General features: G+C 46.5%; 1 protein-coding gene across 1 annotated transcript in view; it reads right to left on the reverse strand.

The window, feature by feature from the left end:
- MMP24 (matrix metallopeptidase 24) overlaps positions 1–24,226 on the reverse strand; it is a 41,823-nt gene extending 17,597 nt beyond the window's left edge. Inside the window, exons 1-4 of the mRNA XM_030463278.1 lie at positions 24,117–24,226; positions 22,093–22,241; positions 16,880–16,996; positions 14,575–14,879 (exon numbers count right to left, since the gene is read on the reverse strand). Of these exons, the coding sequence (XP_030319138.1) occupies positions 14,575–14,879; positions 16,880–16,996; positions 22,093–22,241; positions 24,117–24,215 (670 nt within the window). The 5' untranslated portion in view covers positions 24,216–24,226. The remainder of the gene's footprint in view (positions 1–14,574; positions 14,880–16,879; positions 16,997–22,092; positions 22,242–24,116) is intronic.
- Positions 24,227–25,435: the final 1,209 nt, after the last annotated feature.

A 25,435-nucleotide genomic window follows, 5' to 3' on the forward strand; every position in this document is an offset into this window, starting at 1 on the left:
CTCCTGTCCCCACCCCTCCAGCCTCATCCATCCTACAGCGACCACCCTGGGACAGGAGCTGCAGCAGTGATTCCTCCAGAACTATCCCCACACGTTAATGACTCCTGGCTTCACTGACAGACATAAATACACCACAGTGTAAGGTCAGAGCTCTGTAAGTCTTCCCAGCTCTGCCAGCACCTCAGTCAGTACCGAACAGTGCTCAGCTGGGCAGCCACACCACACCAAAAGGGTTAAATTGTCCAAACATTGGGGTTGGAGGGGTGTAAACACCTGAATATGCAAAAAATGTCCAAATATCCACACACATTTCAGATCAATGTTCAAATACAAATGTCCAAAACCAGATGTGGGCTAAAATTTAGCCACATATGTATTTTAAATTCTGTGATTTCTGTATTCAAGAAATCCAAACGGGGACTTTATATTTTTTCCTCATCTGCTGCTGAAAAATCTGGTGTGTGCACAGCATGTTAACAAAGTATCTAACAGCAGAATATGAAATGCATGAAGTAATTTCATGGTCAGGTCTGGAGGACTGATTGCTCTTCATGGGTTTTCAAAAACACCCAAGCTTTGAAGATCCACCCAGCTTCAAATGAGATTCAGTGACTCAAAATCCTGTTGAAAATCAAATGAACTTACTCTCCTCTATCACTGAAATGCTCATGAAAGCAGAGTTTTCACTGTGCCCAGCACTACGCAGACCCATGGAAAAACTCACCTGGGACAGACCTGGCTCTCCTGAGAGAAGTCACCTCTGTACCAAGGAGCTTCTAAACCAGGCTGAGGGGCTGTGTCCATGCCAAGTGAGGGAGAGACCTTTCCCTGACCAAGGCAGTGACATTTTCCTCCTTGCTGAAGTATCTGAAGGGTCTGGCAACATGTCCAGAACCTGTCTCCATGTAAGTCTACATAAAAATCTACTTTATGTGCTAAACCTTTGTCAGGAGCATAAGGTTGGACACTATCCTAATTTAAAATAGCTTTAGAGAACCTTCAATTACTTGTTTCTACACAAACCAAATGCCTGCCCTCTGGACACTGCCCACTCAGCTCATCCTCAGGGGTCCTGAAAAAACCCTCTCCCCCTGCAACGGGTTCTGAAACTTCTTGGCCATGCAGCAATGTCTCTGACCCAAACAGCACTCTAACAACTTCCATCTTCTTGAAGAAAGATTCAGGAGGAAGAAAGAACAACCTGGCTTGACACTTTACTGCTCAGGCAATCAGATAAATTTGCTTCAATTCCTGTTCAAGCCCCTCCCATAAGACCAAGTAACACCTGAAAGCTGTGTTTGGGGTACACCCAGCACCTGGGGGAGACAGGAGGGGAAAGAAGGAACTGACTGCCTTGGCTTTGCATTTGCAGGGAAAGCCTTAAGGGAAATCCAACAACTCTGCTTGTTTGCACCATCTCTACAAAATAATCAGGTCTGGTCAGAGACCTGTCTGAGCTTTCTCCTTCCCAGTTCTCAGGAGGCATTCAGAAGTCCACCAAAAAGCACCAGAGAGAGGATGACCCTGTAAAACTGAGAGCAGTTTTGTCATCTGGTTGACTGAATTAAGTTTGATCTCTTGTGCTAAAACATAAAGAAACACAGTTCATCGAGCTTTAAAGTTGCTGATGGGTTTTCCTTACCAAACCAATGTTATCACCAGGGACAGGTACCATGGAGAACACACCTTTAACAAGACAAAAGCATTGCAGGATGCTGCAGCAGGGGAGCACAGCCCTTACCTGACACTCAGTGTAAAGCTCCAGGCTCCCCGTGCACACCCAGACACAGAACACACAACCTGAAGCATCCTTTTTAGTTGAACTGTCTTAATTAGAAACAATCCAACTGTGTTCTAATTTCAAAACTGTGTTCAGAATAAACCTCCTGCTAGCTGGTGTACTCCCAGCTGAGGTAACTAAAGAGAAATTGCAATATAATCACACATCAAAACTGGCTCCTTGGTTAAAACACTCTCAAATTGGTTCTAATCTACATCCCCTCCTTACAGAGATACAAAACACATTATTTTACTGCAAGAAAGCAGGAAACTGTAGTCACAGATAAACTGATTTATGTATGATCTACCTTTTAGTCATACACCCCATCACTTATGCTCCTTTAATTTTCAACTTCAGCTGGAAAAATGGCTGTTAAATGAGGTAACAGACATCTTGAGAAAGGTTTGTCTTTGGGGAAATGCTAGCACATGCCTTCTTGGGCAGTTTCATTCCTTTTAATTAGGAAAAACTCTATCAGACCCTTTTCTTTATTTGGCCAAGTGACTCAGTGCATGGCAGGGCATCCAACTGCTGCAGGTTGGCAAAACCCCTCATTTAAATGCCTGTCAGGTTCCAGTACCAGGTCCCAGGGATACCCTTCTGGCAATGCTGGGATATTACTGTCAGTATTTACCCCTGAGCACCACAGCTGTACATACAGCTACAAGGAATGCAGGTAGACTCTGTAGAGCACCTGGCACAGTGAAGGGTAAATCCTGGGCAGAGCTTAGGAGAACACAAAGTATGAACAATACTGTGGATCTGCTTAAAAAACACAGAAGCACCCATGGATCACTGATCTTTGCCACAGCAGTTTGACACTTCATGAACTGGAGCATCAAGCTCACACCTCTACATATTGCAGCTCACTCAGATGCAATTAAAAAGACATATAAAGGTTAAATTTTAATATTTTATTGAAGTACGGATGATACTGAAGAAGTCAGATCATTGGTTGTGACAATAGCATGCCAGGGTAATTACAGAAAAGATGGCATGAACTAAACATGCTTTAAATACACTAAAATGATCCCTTCCACTTCAACAGCCACACAGAACACAACTGTTTTCCAGGCACAAGTTAAAGAAGCTTTAGGGCTACTCTAAGCTATGCCTTGGTTCTCGCATCTTCAGGTCTGAACTGTCAAAGCAGAAGATCTCTGATTTCTCTGTTCTCCTCCATTCATCTCCACACCATTCTCTGCTCAAGAAAAGCTCTTCCATCTTCCAAAGACCCTGAAGCAGCAGTGTCACTGCTCTTCCATTTACTTGCATCAAATGAGATGTGGAAATCACCTTTTCTGTCTAGAAAGGAACAAAACACATATTAAAAAGAAACATAGGTATCCTTTTGTTCTTAAACTACTGTTGTTATTAATATAGCAAGGAGTATTATGCACCTTAAGGACTTAATGAAAACTCTTTAACAGCTTCACTGGAGACAGAAGCAGGAGTTTCTGCAGCCTTAGCAGAAATTGTACCACAGCCCCTTTAAACTTGACCTCCATGAGATCAAGTGACTGCAGAAGGACAAAGAACTGCAGTTATGTGACCAGCCCTGGTGAAATACAGGATACAGGTTGTTTGCCTTATGCTCCTCAAAAAGAAATGTGCAGCCCAGGTCTACTCATTGTGTTACAGACCTGATTAATGCTGCAATCTGTGCTTTACCTGACCTGGCACAGATGGCACTGTAAGGACAATCTCCTGTAGAAATTCACAGGAAAAAGAGAATATATTTATCTGCAATGGTGAAACCAAAACTGAGTGACTGAGGCAGAGGCAAAAGTTGGGAGTCAGAGAGAGAGAGAGGAAGTTGTGACTGTTTCAGCAGGCTCAGCAGCCTGACATTCAATGCAACAAGAGTGTTCTGCTGAAAAAATTTCCTGTTTTTCATATGTGCAGGCTGTAAGTCAATAAGCTATTAAACACTGAGGATTTACTGATCCCAAAATAAAAACTTGTATTTGCCTATATTAGTATATCAATCCCTAATTCTGTAAAATAGATGGCAAAGAAAAATACTCATAAAAACATGGAAAATGTAGATATGACTTTTTTCCAAGAGCCTTGAAAAGAAGATGCTGGTAGTTTATCTTTTTTAAAATATTTAAGTACATCAGGGTCTACAGAGAGCAGCACAAGCCCTTTTGTGCTATTTGAGATTCTTCAGACTGAGAATAAAATTTAACTCCTGGAGGTGGCAACAGAGAAAGTGCTGTTGGGGGAGCTCTGAGAGGAGCTCTCTGCCACAGAGATGGTGTTTTCTACCTAGGACAGGAGACTGACTTTGTCCTCCTCTCCCTCAGAAGGTTTCTGAGGGGGCTGTAAAGACTGAGTGGGACTGAGAAATAAGAGAAGTGGGATGTAAGAGACAATCCCCCCTCAAAGTGATCTTGGGGGGATTTGGGTAGTGAAAGCATATTATTTGAACTATCTGTAAATCATGTGCTCTTCATCAGAAACAAGGGAGAAAAAAGCCTCCCAAGTTTTCCACCTGGCTGCAATGCCAAAATCCAGTGAATTGGGTTCACTTCACTGCTGACACTGCAGCCCACCTCTGGCTGAAATGACCAGCAAACTCTTCTCAAGAATTCACCAATTTCTCTTGTTTTTTGTCATCATGAACATCTGTTGTTTCACTCCTCTCCCCTTCAGCAAGTTTATGAGCTACACTGCTGGGCCTTGGCTCGCTTCATATCATCTCTTTCTGCTTTACAAAAGAGACTTTTTGGCTCACCTTGATTCTCATGCCCTGCCATTTTCACAGCTGCTTTTCATTTTGTTTTCCTTTTTAAGGGAATGACACCTCATTTTGATCCCTACTGACTCCTTCTGATGAATCTCAGTGTATTCCAATTCCATTCTCTGTAAAAAGAAGTAAAATATTCTACTTAGATTATACAGAACTGAACAGGATTCCATATACCCACACAACTCCTCATACTCTGTGTATCAATTACAGACCAAAGCAATAGATAATAATTTTCTTTATAGAATCCAGTGAACACCAAGTGTGTTTACACGTACATTGTTTTGGAAGTGGAATTTGCAGGCAATCCTTATTAATGAATTTCAGCTGTAATCAAGAACTAGCACTGCCAACAGTGCAAAGCTGTAAAACCCAGACTGCCCAAGCTGCAATGCCACTCCCATGGCTGCAAAATGAGAGCAGATACAAGAAAAGGAAGCATTACTTACAGAGATGCTGTCCAGGAGTGAAGCATCTGAAGAACTCTTCCATCTGTGCTGGTGGCCTTTCTCTCTTCATTTTACTTTTGCAAAAAAATTAATTTGCAGGTTTTCTATTCATGGCCTTCTGCTTTTTGAATTGATATGAAAGGGATGTGATATCAACGTGTTGCTGGTTTAAGCCACTTGGTTCTGATCCAATTGCTTTCTACTGTGGCTGCTTGTCCTGACACCAGGTGTCTGCACACTTGCTCCAATTTGGTTCAGTATTAACATGAGATTTTAGAACATTCTGTCTTAGGGGAACAAGTCTCCCTAAGCGGGTAGAGGAAAAAGCCAATGTTAAATGAGTATGTTCTAGGGACTAAGCACTGAACTGGGCTTCTTCAGTGAACAAAAATACTGACCAACAGCATGATCTGGTGGAGTGATGTATCAGCAAAAGGCCTGATAGAAGACATCAAAATTTTAATATAATTTATGCCCCACTTGACTTCCAACATCTGTATGCAAGTCTTTCAGACAAGAAGTCTTCTCTTAAAGGACACACGAGTAACTCCAGAGCAGCTCTGATGCTCGTTTTCAACAAGTGTCAGAAGCCTGAAAAATAATGATGGATTCAAAATGCCCTTTGTTAGAACACAACTCTTTAGATGTGGAATTCCTCTGTACCTAAGAAATCAGAGAAAGAAAATTAAAAATGTATTTAACAGCTGAACAGCACAAAGATCTCGTGTGCTGCAATGTGAGGACACATTCTGTCAACTTGCTCCTTGCATTGATACCTTGGAGGTTGTCTGTGCTGGCCTCAGCATTGCCATGGAAAATGAACAAGGAAAAAAGTGGTAAAATAAGAAAGAAATGAGACAGAAAGCAAGGCAAAATGCAGAGGAAACAGGAACTGATTGAGGATAAAGGACTGTAAAGGTCCAACAATATGACAAGTGAAGGCAGAGGGTTCAGGGAGCTGTGTTCTTTCTCAGCAAGCATGCAAGTCAGGTCAGCAGGCTGCAAGTAGATGGAGCTGATACCCATAGAGTGGATACCAATACAAATCTCAAAGGAAAAGAAGAGCAACTGGATACTCTTCATTCCTCTTGGTCTCCTCCCTCCACTTAAAATATCACAATTGTAATCAAACAAATCAGATAGGATAATAAATGTTCTGTTGACAATGCTTCCAAAGAGACTGGAAACACTTGGAAGCCTTTTATAATAAAGACTTTCCTGACCAGATTTATTTTTAAAAAAAAAAGCCAAATTAACATACACTGCATAATACTAGGGGAGCTGTTATTTTAGGTATCCTAACATTCATTCAATGTTCATTATTCATCAAGTAAATGGTTACAGAAACCTTGTATGTTCTTGCATGTCAAAATAAAAACCAAAAAAAAAGTAACAATAAGAGGTGGTACTTCAAGAGTACTTCAAGCATCTGGCAAAACCCACTGTAGCTTCTGCTTTATGCACCCACGAGCACCATCAGTCCTCTTCCATGGGGAATCTCAATATAAAGAGATTCCTGATTTTGGTGATAATTTTATGAGCTGAACACAGCTCAGAGCTGCTGTCAGAAGTAACTGCAATTTGCTAAACTAAATTCAGTCTGTTTGCTTATGCCAAGGAATTAAAGAAAAAGGTAGACTGAAAGGTATGTCTGGAGGTCACCAAGTTTAACTTTCTGCTTCAAGCTGGGCTCAGCTCAGAACCACATCAGGTTGCTCAAGGGACCATTCAGCCAAGTTTGGGAAGTCTGAAAGGACAGAGCTTCCACAGCCTCAGAGTTGCACCATTCCATCAGTGAAGAATCTTTGTCTCCATGCCCAGATGGGGTTTTCCTCACTGGTGCCTGTGCCCACTGCTTTTTGCTCCTTTCTCCATTCACATCCAAGGGGAGTGTGGCTCTGTCCTGTCCATAATAGCTCCTCAAGCCCAGTTCCCCTGCTTTCTTCTTGCTCCAGTCCCTTATCACCTCAGGGCTCCTGCACTGGATGTCTGCTGATCCCATTGATGCACTGGGGACCCCAAACCCCACACTCCATTCCTGGTAAACATCACTGGTTTCAACCATGCCCGAACTGCAGAAGTGAAGCTGGCTTTGCAAAAAGATGCAGCTAAGGAACCAGAAAAGCTTTCTGGATGAAAATAAGTGACAAAGAGCAAGCAGAAAAAAACCCAAAAAGGCAAGGAGAAGGGTGGGCAGAGACTAACAGAGAGGTTGGAAGAAACAAAATTCAACCCAGAATGTAGATGTGCAATAGTCCTGCTATGGGTTTATGTTCAAGATGTGCACTGTGCAGCTGACAGGGCAGCAGCTCCTCTCCTTGCCTCAGCCATTTCCACAACTCCTGCATTTGGGCCCAAGAGCTGGAGCAGCAACAAGATAAACCACATCAGGAGAAAGGAAGAGAAAGCTGGTTCACATGGTGGACACTTCAACCTTCCCCTGGGTCAAAGGGAAAGAAAGAGAAAGCAGTCTGGGAAAAACATGGCAGGGATGGGGGAAGTGTGTGCATGGCTCCTTGTGCAGGAGGAGGGAAGAGCTCAAGTACCTGACTGGAGACCTGCAGCACCAGCCTGCAAATTAAGTTCCAGAAATTAAGAAAGAAAAGCATGGTTCTTCAATTCTGTTTCTCACTCAAGGTCAAACTATTGAGAACATCAAAAGACATTGATTCCTCCCAGATCCATGAACCTGAACAGGCAAAGCCATACACCTATTCCTTGAGACAGTCTGTAGAAGAACCTCTTCTAGTTAGACACAGCCCATGAATATAATGACACTGCTGAGTAACTGCATTTTTGAGAAGAACCCCTCCATCTCCATCCTGGATCTCTGGTAGCTTCAAGATTATTGAAGACAAGTGAGCAGACAACAGGACTCAGGTGGGACAGTAAAGGCAGCAAGGATCAGAAGCCTGGGACATTCTCCAGAGGAACCTAAGATGGACCAAATGCATAAAGGCAATGGTCAGTGTCATCCGTGGGACAGGCTCCAAGCAGAGGGACTGCTGTGGCAGAACATCTGGAGGTGCCTTCTCCATTTTAAGAACTTTGTACTCATAGCAGAAATCAAAAGAGTACCAGGACATTCAGGGTCAAGCTCCAATTCACTTGGCACATGTGATTTTTTTAACATGGAATGGCCCAAGCTGGGACAGCAGAGTGGCTGTCCCGAAGCCTGCCTGGCTTCTGCAACTGAATCCCACTGTACACATCCAAGGGAGAGAGAGGATCCCATTGTTAGGAACAGGGATACAGATGCCAAAACAACCAGGAAGGTTTCTGGTATTCATTCTGCCAGGATAGAAAATAGGAAATCTCCATTGCAGAGAGCACCCTGCACGTGGTGCCTGGGAAGCTGAACGGAAGCTCAAGGCTGTGCCTGTCCCCAGCCCCAGGCTCACAAGACTCCCCTTCAAAATGAGTGACTCTAATCAAAGCTTTCTCCTTGAGATCCTTGCTGAACATTTGCATCAGTCAGCTCAGACAGTATTTGGCTGTCCTGAAAAACCTGCTCAGGTTCCTGAACATATGCAAGGTCCAGATGGTGGCTTCAGGAGTGCTCACACTCCTTGCTGCCCAGGGAGATGTCCACTGAAGCAATTCTTGTCCTTGTGGTGGAATCACAGAGAAAAATCTGCCCAGCTCCTCTCTTCTGTGGCTAATAGATGTCTTCCTAGAAGGTGGTTCAGGCCCTTTTTCTCCAGAACTTCTGCAGAAGTAAACTGGAAAGCAGCCATGAAGTCCCATCTCCTGTTCTGGCAGTGTCCTGTAAATGCTGGCACTCTTTTGGGTTGGCTTTGCTTCAGAAGCCCTGAACAGGAAACTTTCCAAAGAAGCCTCAAGAGGAACCCACCAGGATCTATGGGGAAATGTTTGTTGTAATGACTACACCTTTGTTTAGCTGCTCCTAGCAAAGCTCAGCATTTCTTGCCAGTACCTAAAGAGTCCCAGTGGCAAACACACATTTACACCAAGAACTGGAGCCAGGTGTGAAGCTGTGGAAGAGGATCTGGATGGCAGGATAATGAAAGGGGAATCCTGGGAACTGCAAAGCTATCAGACTGGATGTGGAGCTTAGAGTCACAGAATCACAGAATAATTTGAATTGGAAGGGACCTCTCAAGGTCCCCCAGTCCAAGCCCTGCAGTATCAGGGACACCCTCACCCAGATCAGGGTGCTCAGAGCCTCCTCAAGCCTCACCTTGAACATCTCCAGGGATGAGGCCTCAACCCCCTCCCTGGGCACCCTGTGCCATTGTTCCACTGCCCTCATGGCACAGAACTTGTTCCTAACATCCAATCCAGATCTGCTCCTCTCTAATTTAAATCCATTGCCCCTCAGCCCATCACTCCAGGCCCTTGCACACATTCCCTCAGCCTTCCTGGAGCCCCTGCAGACACTGGAAGGTCACTGTGAGGGCTCCCCAGAACCTCCTCTTCTCCAGGCTGAATCTCTATCAGAATAACTGTGGTTGCTTCCTGGAGCAGCTGCAGGGGCTGCCCTGGGCCATGTTCCCACTCCTAGAGCCACAGCAGGAACAGGGAGGGACTCAAAGCTCAGCTCTGGGCATGCTGAAAGCAAAAAATTCTGGTGATCCCTGTCAGGGCATGGATATCTCAGTACTTATTGTAGAAAATGTCTTCCCTACATCAGTCCTGCTCCATTCCAAGTCATCATCAGCTTCACAGCATTTCCTGAGCAGCATGGTGCCTGGTAGACATCAGCTTTGGAATGACATCTTGATTGCAGGGACAGACTGACAGACAGGGTGGTGGTGGTCACCCAACCCCACAGCAAGAGCAGGGGTGGTACTGGGGAGGTGGGTGCTGCCAGCACCAGTATGACACAGGTAGTGATGGTGACAGAGAAAGTGTCACTTCCAGCAGAGGAATGGAGCCAATACCCATCCCCAACCACATCTCCCAGCTGTAACACCTGCAGGGATTTAGTGGCACAGTGCTGCCAACATGCAGAACAGCAGCTGCCTTTTTCTTCTAGAAAACCATGAAGAAGATTTGCCTGGGATTATCACTGATACTATTTGCAGTGTTAAACTGGAGATTAAAATTTACCTCCTGTAATTAACCTGGATTACACAAATGTTTGAGTTGTCAGAAGGGTGTAAAAGCAGACGTGTTATGTGGGTATTTAAACAGCTCCTCAGGATTCCTTTGCAACCTGTTGCTGAAAATACACATATAATTATTGATTTCACATGAAACACTTGATTTGGCCAGCAATGATGGATTGGATGCAGCACCTCTGTGCTAGAGCCAAATTAGGCAAGAATGGGAGGCAGCCAAGGCAGAGAGATCCCAGCAGGGCCAAGGCTGCTTCCCCTCTCCCAGGCTTTGCTGCCCACAGTGAGCAATGTCTGGCAGTGACTCTGAGCCTTGATATGGGCACTCTGAGGTCTGCTTGGCTGTTTCCACAGCATATTTCAAGCAAAAAAAGCCCAAGACTTGGAGAAAGTAGAGCAAAATCATCTTTGGTGTCTACATCACTTCTGGTAATGCAAGCACTTGGGACACTGAAGTGACCTCAGTGGCCAAATTCTGTGTCTGTGAGCAGCTACACACAACGTACTGCTGGGAGACACCTTCCAAAACACCTTCAGTTGCCTCCACATGCTCACACCAAGCCTAACAAGGCAGAGCCCCTGCTGCTACAAGTCTGGGATAAGCTAAAGGCCAGGAGCTGCTTTCATTCCTGGGGAGAGCACCTCTCAGAAAATAAACCCCATCTGAGTCCCCAGCACCTGCTGCTCTTCTCTGTGTGGCTGTGTAGGTGATTTCTCCGTAAACACAAACCCGCACTCATTCTCCCTTTCAGCTGTATCCTCTTTGCCATGTCACTGCTCTCATCCTTCCAAATTCCAACAGAATCAGAATCACCATGGTTGGAAAGGACCTTCAAGAAATATTCTGCCTCAAGCTTCTAGCTGCTCCCATTGATGTTTTCATGTGAAAACTCAGCAGCTGAATTCTGTATCTCATGATCCCAGACAACAAGAACTGCTTCAGGAATGCAACTTCCTACCTGGTTTTGCATATCCTCATCATATTACCCTAAAGTAATCTTCCACAGCTTGCTTGTGGGAATGTAAGAGAAGGCAGCACAACTAAGGTGATAAATCATCAATCATGAACTGAAAGCACAGTCCTGCTCAGCTAAAGGAACTGTACATGAGTGGAACTGGGACTAAGATCCAGGAAACTTTGCAGTCACTTTGAAAGCCTATGCAGGATTATTCTTCACAGCAGAAGACAACAAAAGTGTTGGTGCATGTGCCCCCACCTTCTCAGAAAGACAACACACAGCATTATAGTTTTTCTGATTATACTGATCATTTTAAGGGACATGGTAATGGTCATGCTGTCCACAGGGGGCAAAATGAGGATAACAATGACCATGCAAAATGAGAATGTGTGTATAAATCCTATACACATCCTGTATAAACTGCTAATAAACCCCAGTGGATTAGCACAAGGTATCTTTAAGGACAGAAGCTTTCATCAACAGGGTTTGTCACATCTTCCATGTACAATTCAGAGACAGCTGTTTTCATAGAAAGATTTGTTGAAATCATTCTTCATTTTTTCTGTCTAGTGCAAAATCTTGCCTTTATCCATACAATTTGCACCACTAGTGAAGATTCCAAAACAGCTTCTTCTGTTTGATGACAGCTGCATCCAAACATGAACTCACTGAAACTCTTCAGGTGCCACAACACAGCAAGACAAATGTAGAGCAGGAAAAGTAAAGCTGCAGATTGTACTGGTTTGTAAGAAAATTATACAGCCTGAAGAGATCAGCCAAGTGCTCTGAGGCCCTTCAGTGCCAGCTGCAGCATCCTGCTCTGCTGGCCACAGCTTTGTGCCCATAGTTTGACAACTGCTGCAAGGCTCCGACAGACTGGTCAGATCTTCCCTTCAACTGCTCATGTCAGGAACTGAGTGTTCTACATGGTGATATTTATTTCACAGGTTGACATAAAGATACTTTACTTACTTCATGGTTATTTCAAGATTTCAGTCATCACTGAATGGATGCTGACTGGTTAAAACAGTTTCTTTTCTGTCCAGGCTGAGCAAACTCATTGCCCCAAAATATGTATCATAAGGACAAGCAAGACTATGTTTGAAGAAGTATTTCCTGTTAAAATTACAACATTATCCTTGCTAACACCTTGTTTCCATCAAAAACCAGGCAGTGAGGTGATCACACTGCAGGAAACCTCTGATGACCAAGAAGAAACTTTTTAAGACCTGCAGAGCACCTGCTCACAGCATTTCAAGTGAAACACAGAGGTGAGAACCTGGAGATAGTGAGAGTTCCAGTGACAATGGATTGTGAAACAGAATGAAAAACCCTCCCAAAAAGGCCTGGATCATCCAGTCAGGAGGCAGCACATTTTCATGTTTGCATACCAAGGATAAGAACACAGGGAAAAATCACATCCCTCAAGTTTAAGACTCCTAAAGTGTTCTGACTACAGGCTTACCCCTGTTCCCCTCAACACACAGAACTCCCTTCCTATCATCAGCACTTCCTGAGGTGGTGGGGACAAATCCAACCTCCCCATTCTCACCATCCTCACTGGTGACTCCTTAAAAAAAATTCAAATAACTGTGTCACCCAGTCTCTGCAGCATGGTTATTTGAAAACAAGTACACAAATGACATTTATCCTCTGGGATGGAAATCTCAACTCTTCCATCCATTTCCACATTTGGAGTGCACTTCAGCCCCATAAATACCAATTTCAGGCACTTTGAGGACACTTCTCATGGCAGTCACTCAGCACAGTAGAGAAATACATCATATTCTTCTAACAGACACATGAGTACTGAATAAGAAATGGCTTTGGATAAAAAAGAGACCCTTTACTCGTTGTATACATTGCTCTCAAATGCCATTCTGAAAATTGTGCCAAAAAAACTTCAAAAAAAGTGATAAACCTAAGTCAGAACATCCTACTCAGCAGAGAACATCCCCCAGAGCCATCCCTGCCAGTCTGTAAGCTGCCTCCCAACCTTGCTAAGGTTACACCAAAACCAGAAAACCCCAACAAGCACAACTTGGCAAAACCTTCCCTTCCACCTTCCTGTAAGGAAGGTCTATCCCAGGTCTCAGGTCTCCCTCACTCCCAGGGTTCATCCATGGCCTTCCCTTGGATGTCATCCCCAGCACCCAAACCACCCTAAAGCACTCCTCTGAGAAAGCAGGAACACAACAGCAGCTCCCAGGAGGCAATCACTCAGACTCTGTCAGTCCTCATCCTCAAGAGGAACCCATAAACTGCCCTCCAGCCACAAACCTAAGAATAAAAATCCACTTCAAGATAACAAGAGTGTTTCTGCCATGCTGTAACCTCCCACACTCCCCCTTCCACATCCCACAGGATATGACCTCTCTCTGTCTCTGCCTACATTTAATCTACCACTTAAACATGCCAAGAAACATGACTTCTCCTGAGAAGACAAGTACCATATCACTGCTGCTTTCCTACAAATTAGCATTCCCACACTGAACCTGCCAGCTCCATTTCCTTTCAAAGCTGATCTGATTGACACTGACTCAAAACTTCCAGGGATTGTCTCAATTTGCAACCCCTTCTGCAAGGAAGCTGTCACTTTGAGGCCAGGCCTGAAGGTGGTTTGCATGCCTGAAAGCTTTTCTCCTTTTCAAATAACACTTTGGTCTAACAAAAGACATTATCTCTGAAGATGTCCCCAGAGACATCATGGCCACAATAATGCATCTGTGTTCTTATACAGTTTAAATATCATGCCAGAGTTACCTTCCAAGTAATGTTTAACTTGTAAAGTTCACTTTACAAGAAGTAAACTTCTAATCCTTATAAAATGTTTCAAAACATTACTTTGGATCCCTGGAGGTTTAAGGACTCATTGGCCTTCTCAAATCACTAAGACTGTAAAAACTGGAGTGGTATTTTTATGAGGCCACTGTAAAATTCTGGTTTTCCAATGTAAATATTTTTACAAGTCATCACTATCCTCCATCAAAGGTTTGAAAATAGATCAGAAAGTGCTTATAGCTGTTAGAAAGCAAGATCAAGCCAGAAAGATGCAGAAATTCTTCACTGCTTAGTATCACAAGAACACATGTCCTCATCATCATTCTTCTCTGTCCCCAGCCTCTGCTGGGGACATTATCACCACAGAGTGGGAAAACAAATATGGATCAAACTGACCTGACTTTCAATTGTCTTCATTCTCTCACACTTTCTGTTCACCATTACAACTCACTCTAACTGCACTTGTTGAGCACTCCAGGAGGATCTGGAGTTCATGTTTCAACACTCTCTTTTCCCTCCCAGAGCAACCACAGTCCAAATCCTGAGAGCTGTAAGAAGCCAGCACACACACTCCTGTTCACTCCCCAACATTCACACCAGCAGAAGGACATGCAGAGCCACAAACTCACTAATAAAATTATTTACCCATTTAAATACATGTATTGAAAACCTCTGAAATATTGTATGGGAGGCAAAAGCTCCACTAATAAACACTTTCTGGTGTGTCTACATTCTACTTATCTTTGTTGTGAATAAGGACCTGCACTCTTACCATCATGATTAGAGTTTCCCAGGGTCCATGGCTCATCTGAATCGAAGTGAGTGTCTCCTCCTATTCCTGGTCCAGGAAAGTAAGCGTGAGCTAGGAATCCACCTTCTCCATCAAAGGGAGAGCTGTCTCCATGGAAACCAGAAGCAAAAAATATCATAATATCGGCCTCCTTTCTGTCATTTTTAATTTCATGGTAAGGGACCTCTTCAAAGGTAAGTGGTGTCACTCTCTGCCAAACATCAAATGCCTGACGAATGGCTCTCCTCGTATCAATCTCTCCAACCTTGGGGGTATAGTTGTGTACACTGTGTGAATGAGAAAGAAGGGTTGTTTCATTTGCAGACTTTCTCCAAGATTTCTCATTATAATTCCAATAAAAAACACATCTACACAGCTTCTATTTCCAAAGGCTCTTTACTTTTTGCAGGCACATGTAAGGTTTTGAGGATAAAAATAAAGTTACCAAGAAAACTACAGCCCTGATCTGAAATTTGCATTAATTAAAAAAAGAAATTTACCAATACCTGGGCTGACCTTGCATCGCTTCCTAAAAACCTGACAATCTTTCTTTCAAATCCTGGTGCAGACAGTTAAGTAACTAAGCTTAAAAATGTAAATTAGTTCAGGTTTTGTCTGAAACGATCATACTAAAATGGAACCCAGTGTAAGAAAAAACTGACTGCTAAAATTCTTTTTGAAAAACCTTTCACAAATTATACAACCTTAGTTATATGAGCAGTTTAAGTATTTTGAGTAGTCCTGAGAATTAAGTGCTCATAGGAGTGAGTGACCTGCCAGTCTTGTGCAACCCAGACCATGATAGAATTTATGGGGGGGAAAAAAAAAAAAGTTAAATTGCATCTAAATCTCCCACTATTGTAACTTCAGCTTAAGAAGTGTAGTTCATGGGGTGGTTCTTGTGTGTGCACATAATAGACTTGAGACCTATTGAACTTGGCTTGAAGAACATGAAATATCTCCGTAATGAAAACAGAAACAACTTTCAGTCTTTAACAAAAATGGCTCAATTTAATACAGAGAGGTGAGAGACACTGATACATTCAGTGGTAAAACAAGATACCTATCACTTGAGTGGCACAATGTAAATTCTGGGAAGTTAAACTACTTGTCTGACAATGGCAGAAGTGAAGCCATCTGCCAGCCTGCTTCCTGTGGTTATGCATATGGTTAAGATGTGTTTTATTTATAGGATTATGTATTAGTGCTTCCCAAGGTCCAGAAAATATTAGAAGCAGGATCTGACTTTCAGATCTTCAGAAGGGGAAGGTGTGCCTTTACAATTTAAGTTAAAGGAATTATTATTGGTGGAAGCTCTGAACTAGTTCCTCTTCCCAGTCCCTGCAGTCTCTTTTAAGAATCCTCCTCCTCCTTTACCAGAGCTCTTGGCAGAACACCAGCACCCCAGCCCCTGATTCTCTTTCCCTTCACACCATCATATCTCTTCCTCCACATTCTGACACCTTCCCCATGCTGGTCACTCATATTTCTACCTCTTCACTACTGATTTTCTCTGTCTTAGCCTTATTCACCCATATATTCCCAATTCATCATTTTTACTCTTCTGAAACCTCCTTTCCTTCTCAAAAAAAAAAAAAAAAAAAAAAAAGGCTACACTTTCAGCTAGAAATTGTCTAGTTTAATGTTGAAATGCCATTCTTGCTGTCAGAAACTTCCATTGGCATCATTCAGTAATTCCCTTTCAAAAGCTAAGGACAGAAATGACTGAAACAAAACACATCTCTGGGAAACAAAAATCACTCCACAGCACTCATTTGACACCTGTAGCCCACTTCAGCATATTGCCTCAGCAGGCCTAAGTCTGGAGAAAAAAATAGAGTTCTACTACATAAGCAACTGTAAAACCTCTGTAAAAACAAATATTCAGTAAAATGTTGCAAAAATCATTAAAGAGAAAAAGCATCACACGCTTAGACAATGATGTTCCTTCTGCTTTCATGGTTTGTTAAAGAAGACATGATCAAAGTGCCAGAGCCTTAGATTTCTAAGGGAAGAGAGAGGGGCTTACTAGGATTTTCCTGCCAAAATCACACAACTGATGGCTGGGATTTAGGTGCCTTTACTGAGCAGTCATTTTGTAATTGAGCACAGACTCCTCAGTTACTCCAGTGCTCTGAAATGCTTCCCTCCACCACATTCTGAGAAGCAAAGCCTCAGGCAGGCACTACGGGGAAAATCCAGTTTTCAAAAAGTATTCATAAAATCTGCATACCAAACAAGTAGAGGACTTTTCCCCAGAGAGAAAGGGGCAAGGAGGGAGCTATACCTGTAGGTTATATGCTTCTGCCTCCACTTCTGGCCTGTCAGTGCATACCGCTTTTTCCTCCGGCTGCGGCGGAGGTGGGGATGATCTGGAACTCCACACCGAGGCTTCTTCATCCACCTAGAGGGGAAGGAAAGAAAAATCAAGCTAACCAAGAGTTTCGAAAAGAGATTCAAAAGAACAAGTGCAAGCACCAAGAACAGTCTTCTTGCCTCTCTCCTGTTTTCCCTCCTTGCTGGCAGCCCACACACCTCAGCACTCCCAAAATAATTCGTTTTTCCTTTTGCAAACACAGACACCAGGTCAGGTCACACTTATGCCTGACAAGAACTTAAGGGTGATAATGCCACAAAAGAGACACAGATCAAAACCACATGTGTGTATGCACTGGGCCCAAACTCTCCTGTCACCTACTCTATCCACTCTGTTTTTCAGAGGGTTCCTGTGACAGTAAAAATCCCTCCATTCCAAGGGTGGGATTGTCCTCCCAAAGTGTCACCTGTATCAACCAGAACAGACCCCTCTGATCTGTGGGTCACAGTCACCCAGTTCTGTTGGGTCCTCCCCATAATCCTTGACTCTTTTGCTGTCACTCATGATGTAAGAAACCCTCACCTCTGTGAGCAGGTTAACTTGAAGAGCAGAGGATATTGCCCTTGCATGGGGATCCATGCAGTGCTACCAGAGAATTCAGGTGTCCTCCCCAAACTGCATTATCTCCAGCCTTAACAGATATTTTGCTTATTTCTTGAAGCAGTCTGAGGGTGGTAAAATACTGGCATAGGCTGCCCAGAGAAGTGGTAAGAGTGTCCATCCTTGGAGGTGTTCAAAACCCAAGAGGACACAGTCCATGGGCAGCCTGCTCTAGCTGGTCCTGTTTGAGCAGGGAGTTGGAGTAGATGACCTCAGGAGGTCCCTTCCAACCAAACTGATTCTCTGACAAAGAGAAACAGACTGTACCTTGCTGCTGCTGGTACCATCCTGCTTGCTGGTGCAGGCACACTCCAGGGAAGTTGGAAGTGGCTTATGGAGGAACAACCCTGACCATCACTGGATGTGGCAGCAGGGGAAAAAGGAGACAGGGACAGAAACAGAGGAACTACAGGTACTGGTCTCCAAAGGTCCCAGCACAGCAACTTTCTGTCCCAGCCATGTTCTTTAGGACTTTGCAGTGCAGCCCAGGACAGGAGATCAGAGCCCTGGAATAATGCAAGCAGTCTCTGGCCACAGCCTCCCAAGCACTCCTCACTCAGCCTCCTGCTGGGGACACAGCCACTGGCATTCTTCAGGCATTTTATTTATTCATTTGATCCACTGCCTCTGACAACAAAGGCAGAGGAACAATGCCTTAAGAACACTCTGCCAGACATGCAGGAACTTGTCACTGCTTGGGCACACATGAAGAGAGAAGAGTATCCTAGCCAAGCCTGGCAGATTTCTCACCAAGGACACCAAATTCTCTTCTCTCTCCCAAGTTAAACAGGGGAGACAACTTTGTGCTTCCAAATACATCCAGCTGGTGGCAAGTAGTTCACATATGCCCACCTGCTTAAGCCTAAACAATGTACATCTTATCTATCAACAATATTAACCCTACACCTTCGGGAAGGCAGTGCCATCCCATCACCAGCAGATGGGTTACAGGACTTCTTTCCTGGACACTTTCTAAATAACACCCAGACACATCTTGTACAGCCTCACCAGAACCTTCCTTCACAGCAGCCATGCCTGCTCCCTGCTCAGGCACCAAGCACCTGACCCCCCCTGAGCTCACTTCTCCCATGTAAAAACTACAAGTGGTTTCACCTTTCAGTGCAGTCATCTGTCATCTTTTCCCCACCAAGACCAGAGCAAATGAGAGCTGTTCTACATCCTGTCCTGTTAGAAAGCCAGCACAGATCTTCCCTGCTTACAGCTTTCACAGATCTAAGCAGCCTGTGGAAATCAGATCTGTCTTGCCCACACAACTGCTGCCACCTTCAAAGAAGAGCAGTACATGGAAGGTTTGCTTTTGGAAAAGCCACATTAATTCAATCTCAACACCCTCTGTTTTTCTGTGTCCTTTATTTGTGTTCTTCTGCACTGCTTCTGCCACTTTGTTAGGGAGATGTTAGGTTTACTGTAACCTGCACTCTCTTAGCTATTTCCGGAGTATTTTAAAAAGAAATACCACTCACATGATAGAGTGCAGAGATTTCAGCACAACCTTACACAAACCAGAATGGGAATTAGGTTTTCATCTCTTGAGCTTCATGAGAACTCCAGAACCTGAACATCACCATCATCAGGCCCTGATTACAGTCAGAGCATGACCTCTGTTTTACCCTCACTAGGACCACCTACAAGACAAAAAGGTAAACAGGAAGTGCTACCAAACCAACCTGGATGTGTGGGACAAGTCACCAGAATGCTGCAGGACAGTGCTGGCAATGTCACCAAGTCCCTTACACCTCAACCTCTGTTCCATGTATGAGCCACATCCTCTCCTTCCCAACACCCACCCAGCAGGCTGCAGGATCAGCCCCACACCAGGCAGAGCCAAGCAGAACACAGATACGAGTTAATTCTGTCAGAGTCACACTCCTGTCCCTCTGCCAGCTCCATCACAACACAGGGACACAGGGACACAGGGACACAGGGACACAGGGACACAGGGACACAGGGACACAGGGACACAGGGCATGGGCTGCTCCAGGGGAAGCTGCAATACCAGCACCCTGGGCTTTAAGGGCTTCTTGAACCACAATTTCCATGGCATCAGCATCTGCAGAGCTGTGACAGAGCTGTGACAGATTTACCCTACACATGGCTGCCTGATTCCTCTTCTAAGCCCGTTACACCTAGGCCTGTCTGAACCCTCATATTCCACACCAGTTTGTTCCAGAGCTCACCTACACACTTTCTGAAACAGACACATTAAAAAAAACCCCAACAACTACCTTGTTAGGGTGAGGCAGTACCCAAGCTGACAATAGCCTGAGCTAACGTCAAGTTGGGAACATTTCCCTGGATCAGTTCCCTGATCCAACCTACTTCCCTGACATATGGGCCTGAGTCTATCACATGGGCCAGGGTACAAGTCCAGCCATCTCTTTTCTCAGCAGGGCAGTTCTGGGGAAAAATAATCACAAAGCTGCAGCTTGGTGCTGCTGAGCTTTTTGACAGCCATTCTCTACTGAGCAGTTTGGAAACACCTTTGTGTTCCAGGAGATTTTTGAGAACACATCACATCAGAAGCAACAACAAAAGACAATTACTTGAAGCAGGACTCGGATATTCATAGTTTCCTTTTTTTTTTTTTCTTTTTTCTTTTTTCTTCTTCTTATGGGGATACCAATAACACGATCATCACAGTTTATACTTGGCACTGCTTGCACAGAGACTGTTGATTCCTCCAGCTTCTTGGCATGCAGCACACAGGTAATTTCCAAAAGCAGTGACATGCAGCTCTTGTCCAGTTACAGCTGCTTTCCCCAGTTCAGGCTCCAAGCCCTCCACAAGACAGAGGACACTGCCACTCTCCATCACCTACCACTGACCTGGGGAAGTGGCACCTTTGAACAACTGTCCTGCATCCCAGGGTGAGGGACTAACACAACAGGCTCAAGTCAAAGCACAAAACACTTCCAAGGCTATTTCTTGGTTCCTTCCAGGGCCATGGGATTGATTACAAAAAAAAAAAAAAAAAGTCACCACTTTTGCCAGGAGGTAGGAGGCCTTCCCTCCAGCCAGCTCCCAGGACTCCATCCTTGCCCAGCTGATGGGAAAAACTGCAACTCAACCCCCAGCTGCAGGTTTAACATATTCCCCCTGCTCTGCTTACAGGAAACTGCAAATCCTCAAACTTCTGCCCCAGGACACCCCCTCTGCTGAACAGACCCCACCCCACCAGTGCCCCTGGGCTATCAGAAAGCCACAGAAGGGTTGTTCCTCCCTAGCTCCCATGCCCACCAGCATGCCTGCATGGCAGCTTTCACATCTTTTCTGAAGGAAAGAACAAGCTTCAGACTTGGAGACACAGGAGGAAGGAGATGAAAAAGTTCAGGCGACCACAGCAAGTGTAAATAGAACATGCACAATTTGATGCCAAACAAAGAAATCTTAAAAACAATAACTTTACACTCTCAAGTCACTTGAAAGGAACAGAGCTTATGACACTGATAGAAGTAACAGAAAAATTCAAAATTGCCAACTCAAAACTCACAAAACAGACTGAAAAAAAAGTTTAGCAAATGCCTGAGTAAAGCAGAGCTCTCAGAGCCAGCCTGCCTTGCCACCTCTCTCTTTTTGCTCTGCTTTAACAACCAGGTGTGAGGAAGGGTCAGCACAAGGCCCATCAGCTGTGCCCCTCAAGCTCCAAACAGACTCAATGCTAACAGCAATCAGGACCTCTTTCTTCTTTCAGGTAATTTCTAGGTAGGTATTTCTGCTCCACCCAGCCATACAACAGAGGCACCAACCAGTTCAGGGCAGATGGAGGCAGACCAGCTGAACAGGCCTGCAAAGCAAACCCAAAGCCAACACAGGGCACACAGGAACCCAGGCAGGCAGCAGCAACAAACACCACTTCCATGCCACACTTCACAGTACACACTGAAGAGCAAAGGCAACAGCCTTCAAAGAACAAAGTCCCTTCAGCCCAGGTGGTTTAGAACAATGCTTTGCTGATATCAAGACACCAAACACAAACAGTAACTCATGATCCACAGACAGCAGAGAACATCTAATGACCAACAGATGGCAACTATCAGCAGCTAAGTAGCCTGAACTATCATCACCAGGCTACAACTCACTTCAGCTCACTCCAGTACATCTCCACAAATAACATCTAGAGAGCTCCACGACTCCAATTCATTCACAAATAGATTAGAAGCCATTTCTGGAGCCCCATTGTCACCTCAATCCAGAGGGAGATGGAAACAAACAAAACCCTTGACATTCAGAAGCTCAGAGGATTCACACTTTGTGCACCTACATGCAGAGGATGACACTTAACAAGAGCTCTTCACGCTTGCCAACAGCACTGCTGGGCAAAAAGAAAGCTGTGTGAAGTTGTCCACATCTTTTCAGTAGGAACACCTTTCCTAAGCAAGGCTTCTCTGGCTGCCAGGCAAATCTATCACTTCTGGGGACATCTTGGAGCTGGGACATCTACCCAGCTGATGTGACAACACGTTCGGAATCAGAAAGACAAAATTATCCTACGTTAATCTTACTCAATAGTTGTCTGGTCCAAAACTCCTGTAACTGGGATCCCATAAAACTGCTGCATAGAGGCAACCGCAGACTGCACGGCTTTTCCTGACTGCACGGCTGACATTTGGCTCTCAGATGGAAGTAAGTAGCCATAAGTTTTTAACCAGCCCTGAAAAAGAAAGAAACAGGTGGTAAAATGCCACGGTCAGTTTTCAACTCAACAGACGAGGACGTTTCCTCAAAAGAAAAAGTGACAAACTAGCCCCCCAAAATTCACCCACCTCTCCTCTTCTTTTCCCTTACCTTTAGTAACATCATCTGATCCCTGGGGGAAGGGCTGAAGACCCACTTCAACATCACCTGTCCTGAGACATTCAATGCAGACCTGCCAGCTGAACACAAACTGGAACCTCCATCTGGGAGTAACTGGGACAGGCTCTGCTCTCTGCAGCACCAGAAATACCCACGAAGCTCTGTCCTCCTTCCAGAGACCTCCTGTGCATTCATCACCAGCCTTCTCACTCAGTCCCTGTGCTCCCAGTATCCCACTGCCCCCTAGTATCTGCACCTCTGGACCACAACTCCAAGCACACAGCCTTAAGCCTCTGCACTCCTCCCAAACACAGGCCCAGGCTTTAGGAGCACAGGGGTAGTTATTTCAGACAAAACACATCAAACTTGTCAAAGCACAAAGGACAGAATTTTCAAAAACACCCATTCATTCAGGATTATTTTTTCCCCCTCTCTCTTCCCACCTTCACTTTGATATCACCAGAAGGACTAGTATGTCACCACGGAGTGCAAAAGCCAGTGCCAAAGCCTGAAGGCAGACTTGCTTCCAGAAACTTGTCACCATAATTTTCTGTGTTTCTCCTGGCCAACACTCAGCCCTCCAGGTCACTACTCAGACCAGCATTACTGCCAGATCAACAAACATCCATGAAGCTTTTTGCAGCCATCAGCACTTGCTTGCAAAGCAGGAGGCAGAAGGTACAAGACACCACCTGGGCCAGGGATGTTACATTTCTCCCAGGTCTCACAAGGAGGAGCTGAGGGAACTGAGGTTGCTCAGCCTGGAGCAAAGGAGGCTCAGGGGAGACCTCTGCAGCTCCCTGAAAAGAGCCTGGTGTGAAGGGGGGGAGGGTTTCTCATAGAACAACTGACACAACAAGAGGAAATAGCCTCAAGTTGCCCGGCGAAGACTTAGATTGCGTATTAGGAAAAAATCCTTCCCGGAAATTGTTGGCAAGTCCTGGCCCAGCTTGCCCAGGGCAGTGGTGATGCGTTGATGGTGGCCTTGGCAGTGCTGGGTTCACTGTTGGCCCTGAGGAACTTAAAGCTTGGTTTTTTCCAACCAAAACACTGCAGCGATTCTGCACTTCTCCACAGACACACGATGCCATGCCCCATGGACATCACCAAAGGCTCCATCCATGCAGAGCCAAGCTGCGAGACTGCTCGGAGGCTGGACACCACCTCTGAGAGCCACAGAGCTTTGCTCCGAGGGAAACGAGCAGCACCTCCGTCCTTGAGCAGCAGGGGCAGAGCACACCCAGAAAGCAGCTCGGAGCGGGGCTGCCCCGCGCACCCCTTCCCTCCCGGCCAGGGACCCCAGAGAATGCCCGCGGGGGCTCCTCCCGGGCGCCTGATGCTGAGGAGCACCCGTGGGCTACGCCTGGACACCTTCCCCCGCGGGGTCCGCCCTGCCCGCCACAGCCACTCTGCCGCTGCTGCCGCACACCTGAGCCCGGCCCGGCGGGCACGGAGGAGGGGCAGGAGGAGGCCCTGCCGGCGGCCGAGGGCGGCAGCTGCCCGGCACCAGTGCCCGCCCTGCAACCGGGGAGACGCTGCCCGAACGGAGCCCGGCCCACGACCAACACAGCGCACTGCTCGGCACCGACCTCCCCCCGGGACCCGGACCCAGGGACCCGCTCCCAGCGGCGGCACCGCCGGCCTCGCCTCCCCGCAGAGCCGCCCGGCCCCGCTGCCCCCAGCGCCCCGCCCGGCACCGTGCCCCTCCCGCTCCTCCCGCTTCCAGCCCTACCCGCCCGGTGCTGGTGTCGGCGGCGGCGCGGAGCAGGGCGCAGAGCAGCGGCAGGAGGGAGCCCGCCGCGGCCAGGCCCCGGCGCCGCCTCGGAGCCATGGCAGCGCGGCGGGGCTCCGGCGGGGCTCCGGCCCGGCGGCGCGGGCTGCGGCTGCGCGGGGAGCTGGGAACCGGAAAGAAGGAACCGCCGAACCGCCTCTTCCTCCGCCGGGCGGCCTGGGGGCTGCGAGACGGGGCTGCCCCGCCAAGGAAGAGCAGGGCAGAGCAGGGCAGGGCAAGGCGGGGATGCGGCGGGACGGTGCTGCCCGCGGGAAGGGCTCCGAGCCGGGCACCGGCAGCCCCGTGGCGCTCCGAGGTTTCTCCACGCACCCTCCGGCGGGGATCGCCGCGGCCCCGCAGCAGCAGCAGAGCCGGGGCAGGAGGGTCGGGGTCTCCCTCTGTGCCTTCTCCCGCACGGCCGCGTTGTTTGCTGCCCTCCAAGGTCCCGCTCCCTGCAGCCCGGGGGTCCCCAGCAGAAGCCCCAGGTGCAGGAGGCAGCTGAGGAGAAGGGGGAAGGGTTGGCCATGGTCCTGACCCGGACTGCAGGGAGGGGACACTCCCGAGGTTTGCATCCCGGGGGATGAGAGACCCAGGGCCTTTGTCACGCTCCGCTTTGCGCCTTCCTTTCACTTGGGACCAAAACTGCCTCGTGGTGAGGACTGGGAGGAGGAGGAGGAGGTGGAGGTGGCAGCGGCCCTCGCCCTGCCTGGGTGAGCTCCGGTCTGAAAGTGGAGTCGGCAGCCTGAGCGTTCACACGTCAGAGCATCCCATTCACCATCACACTGCATCTCACAGGGAACTGGAGCAACTGTAGTGCTGTTTGCATACAAGTAGAATTAAAAATAATACAGAATGCGAGAGGAGAGGAGAGAATATTTCCAGTGGGATGGGTCCCACACCAGTCCACCCCAGTGCTGTGCCCTCTGTCAGGGGGACCCCTCTGTGCACAGTACCCCCCGCTACCAGAGGGGCCATGACAGCCCCCCCAGCCACTTCCAGTCCTTGGTGACCAGGGTAAAGGGTAACCACAACTCTTCAGAGAGTGCCCAAGACACAGGCAAAGAGAGCTTGGGTCTCAAAAATGCCAATCGTTTTATTTACAGTAAAATGCCTCAGTAGAACAAACTACAAATCTTCCTCTTCAAATGTCAAGAAAATCCCAGAAGCCAAAACATCCTCCTTCTGCTACTCCAGCCCTTGCCCAGTTTTCTTTGGGTGAGAGTATGTGTGCTGTGAGGAGGGAGGTGGGCAGTGCTCTGGTCCTCTGATGAGGTAGTAAC

Source organism: Calypte anna, chromosome 20 (assembly GCF_003957555.1).
Source record: "Calypte anna isolate BGI_N300 chromosome 20, bCalAnn1_v1.p, whole genome shotgun sequence".
Taxonomy (NCBI): domain Eukaryota; kingdom Metazoa; phylum Chordata; class Aves; order Apodiformes; family Trochilidae; genus Calypte; species Calypte anna.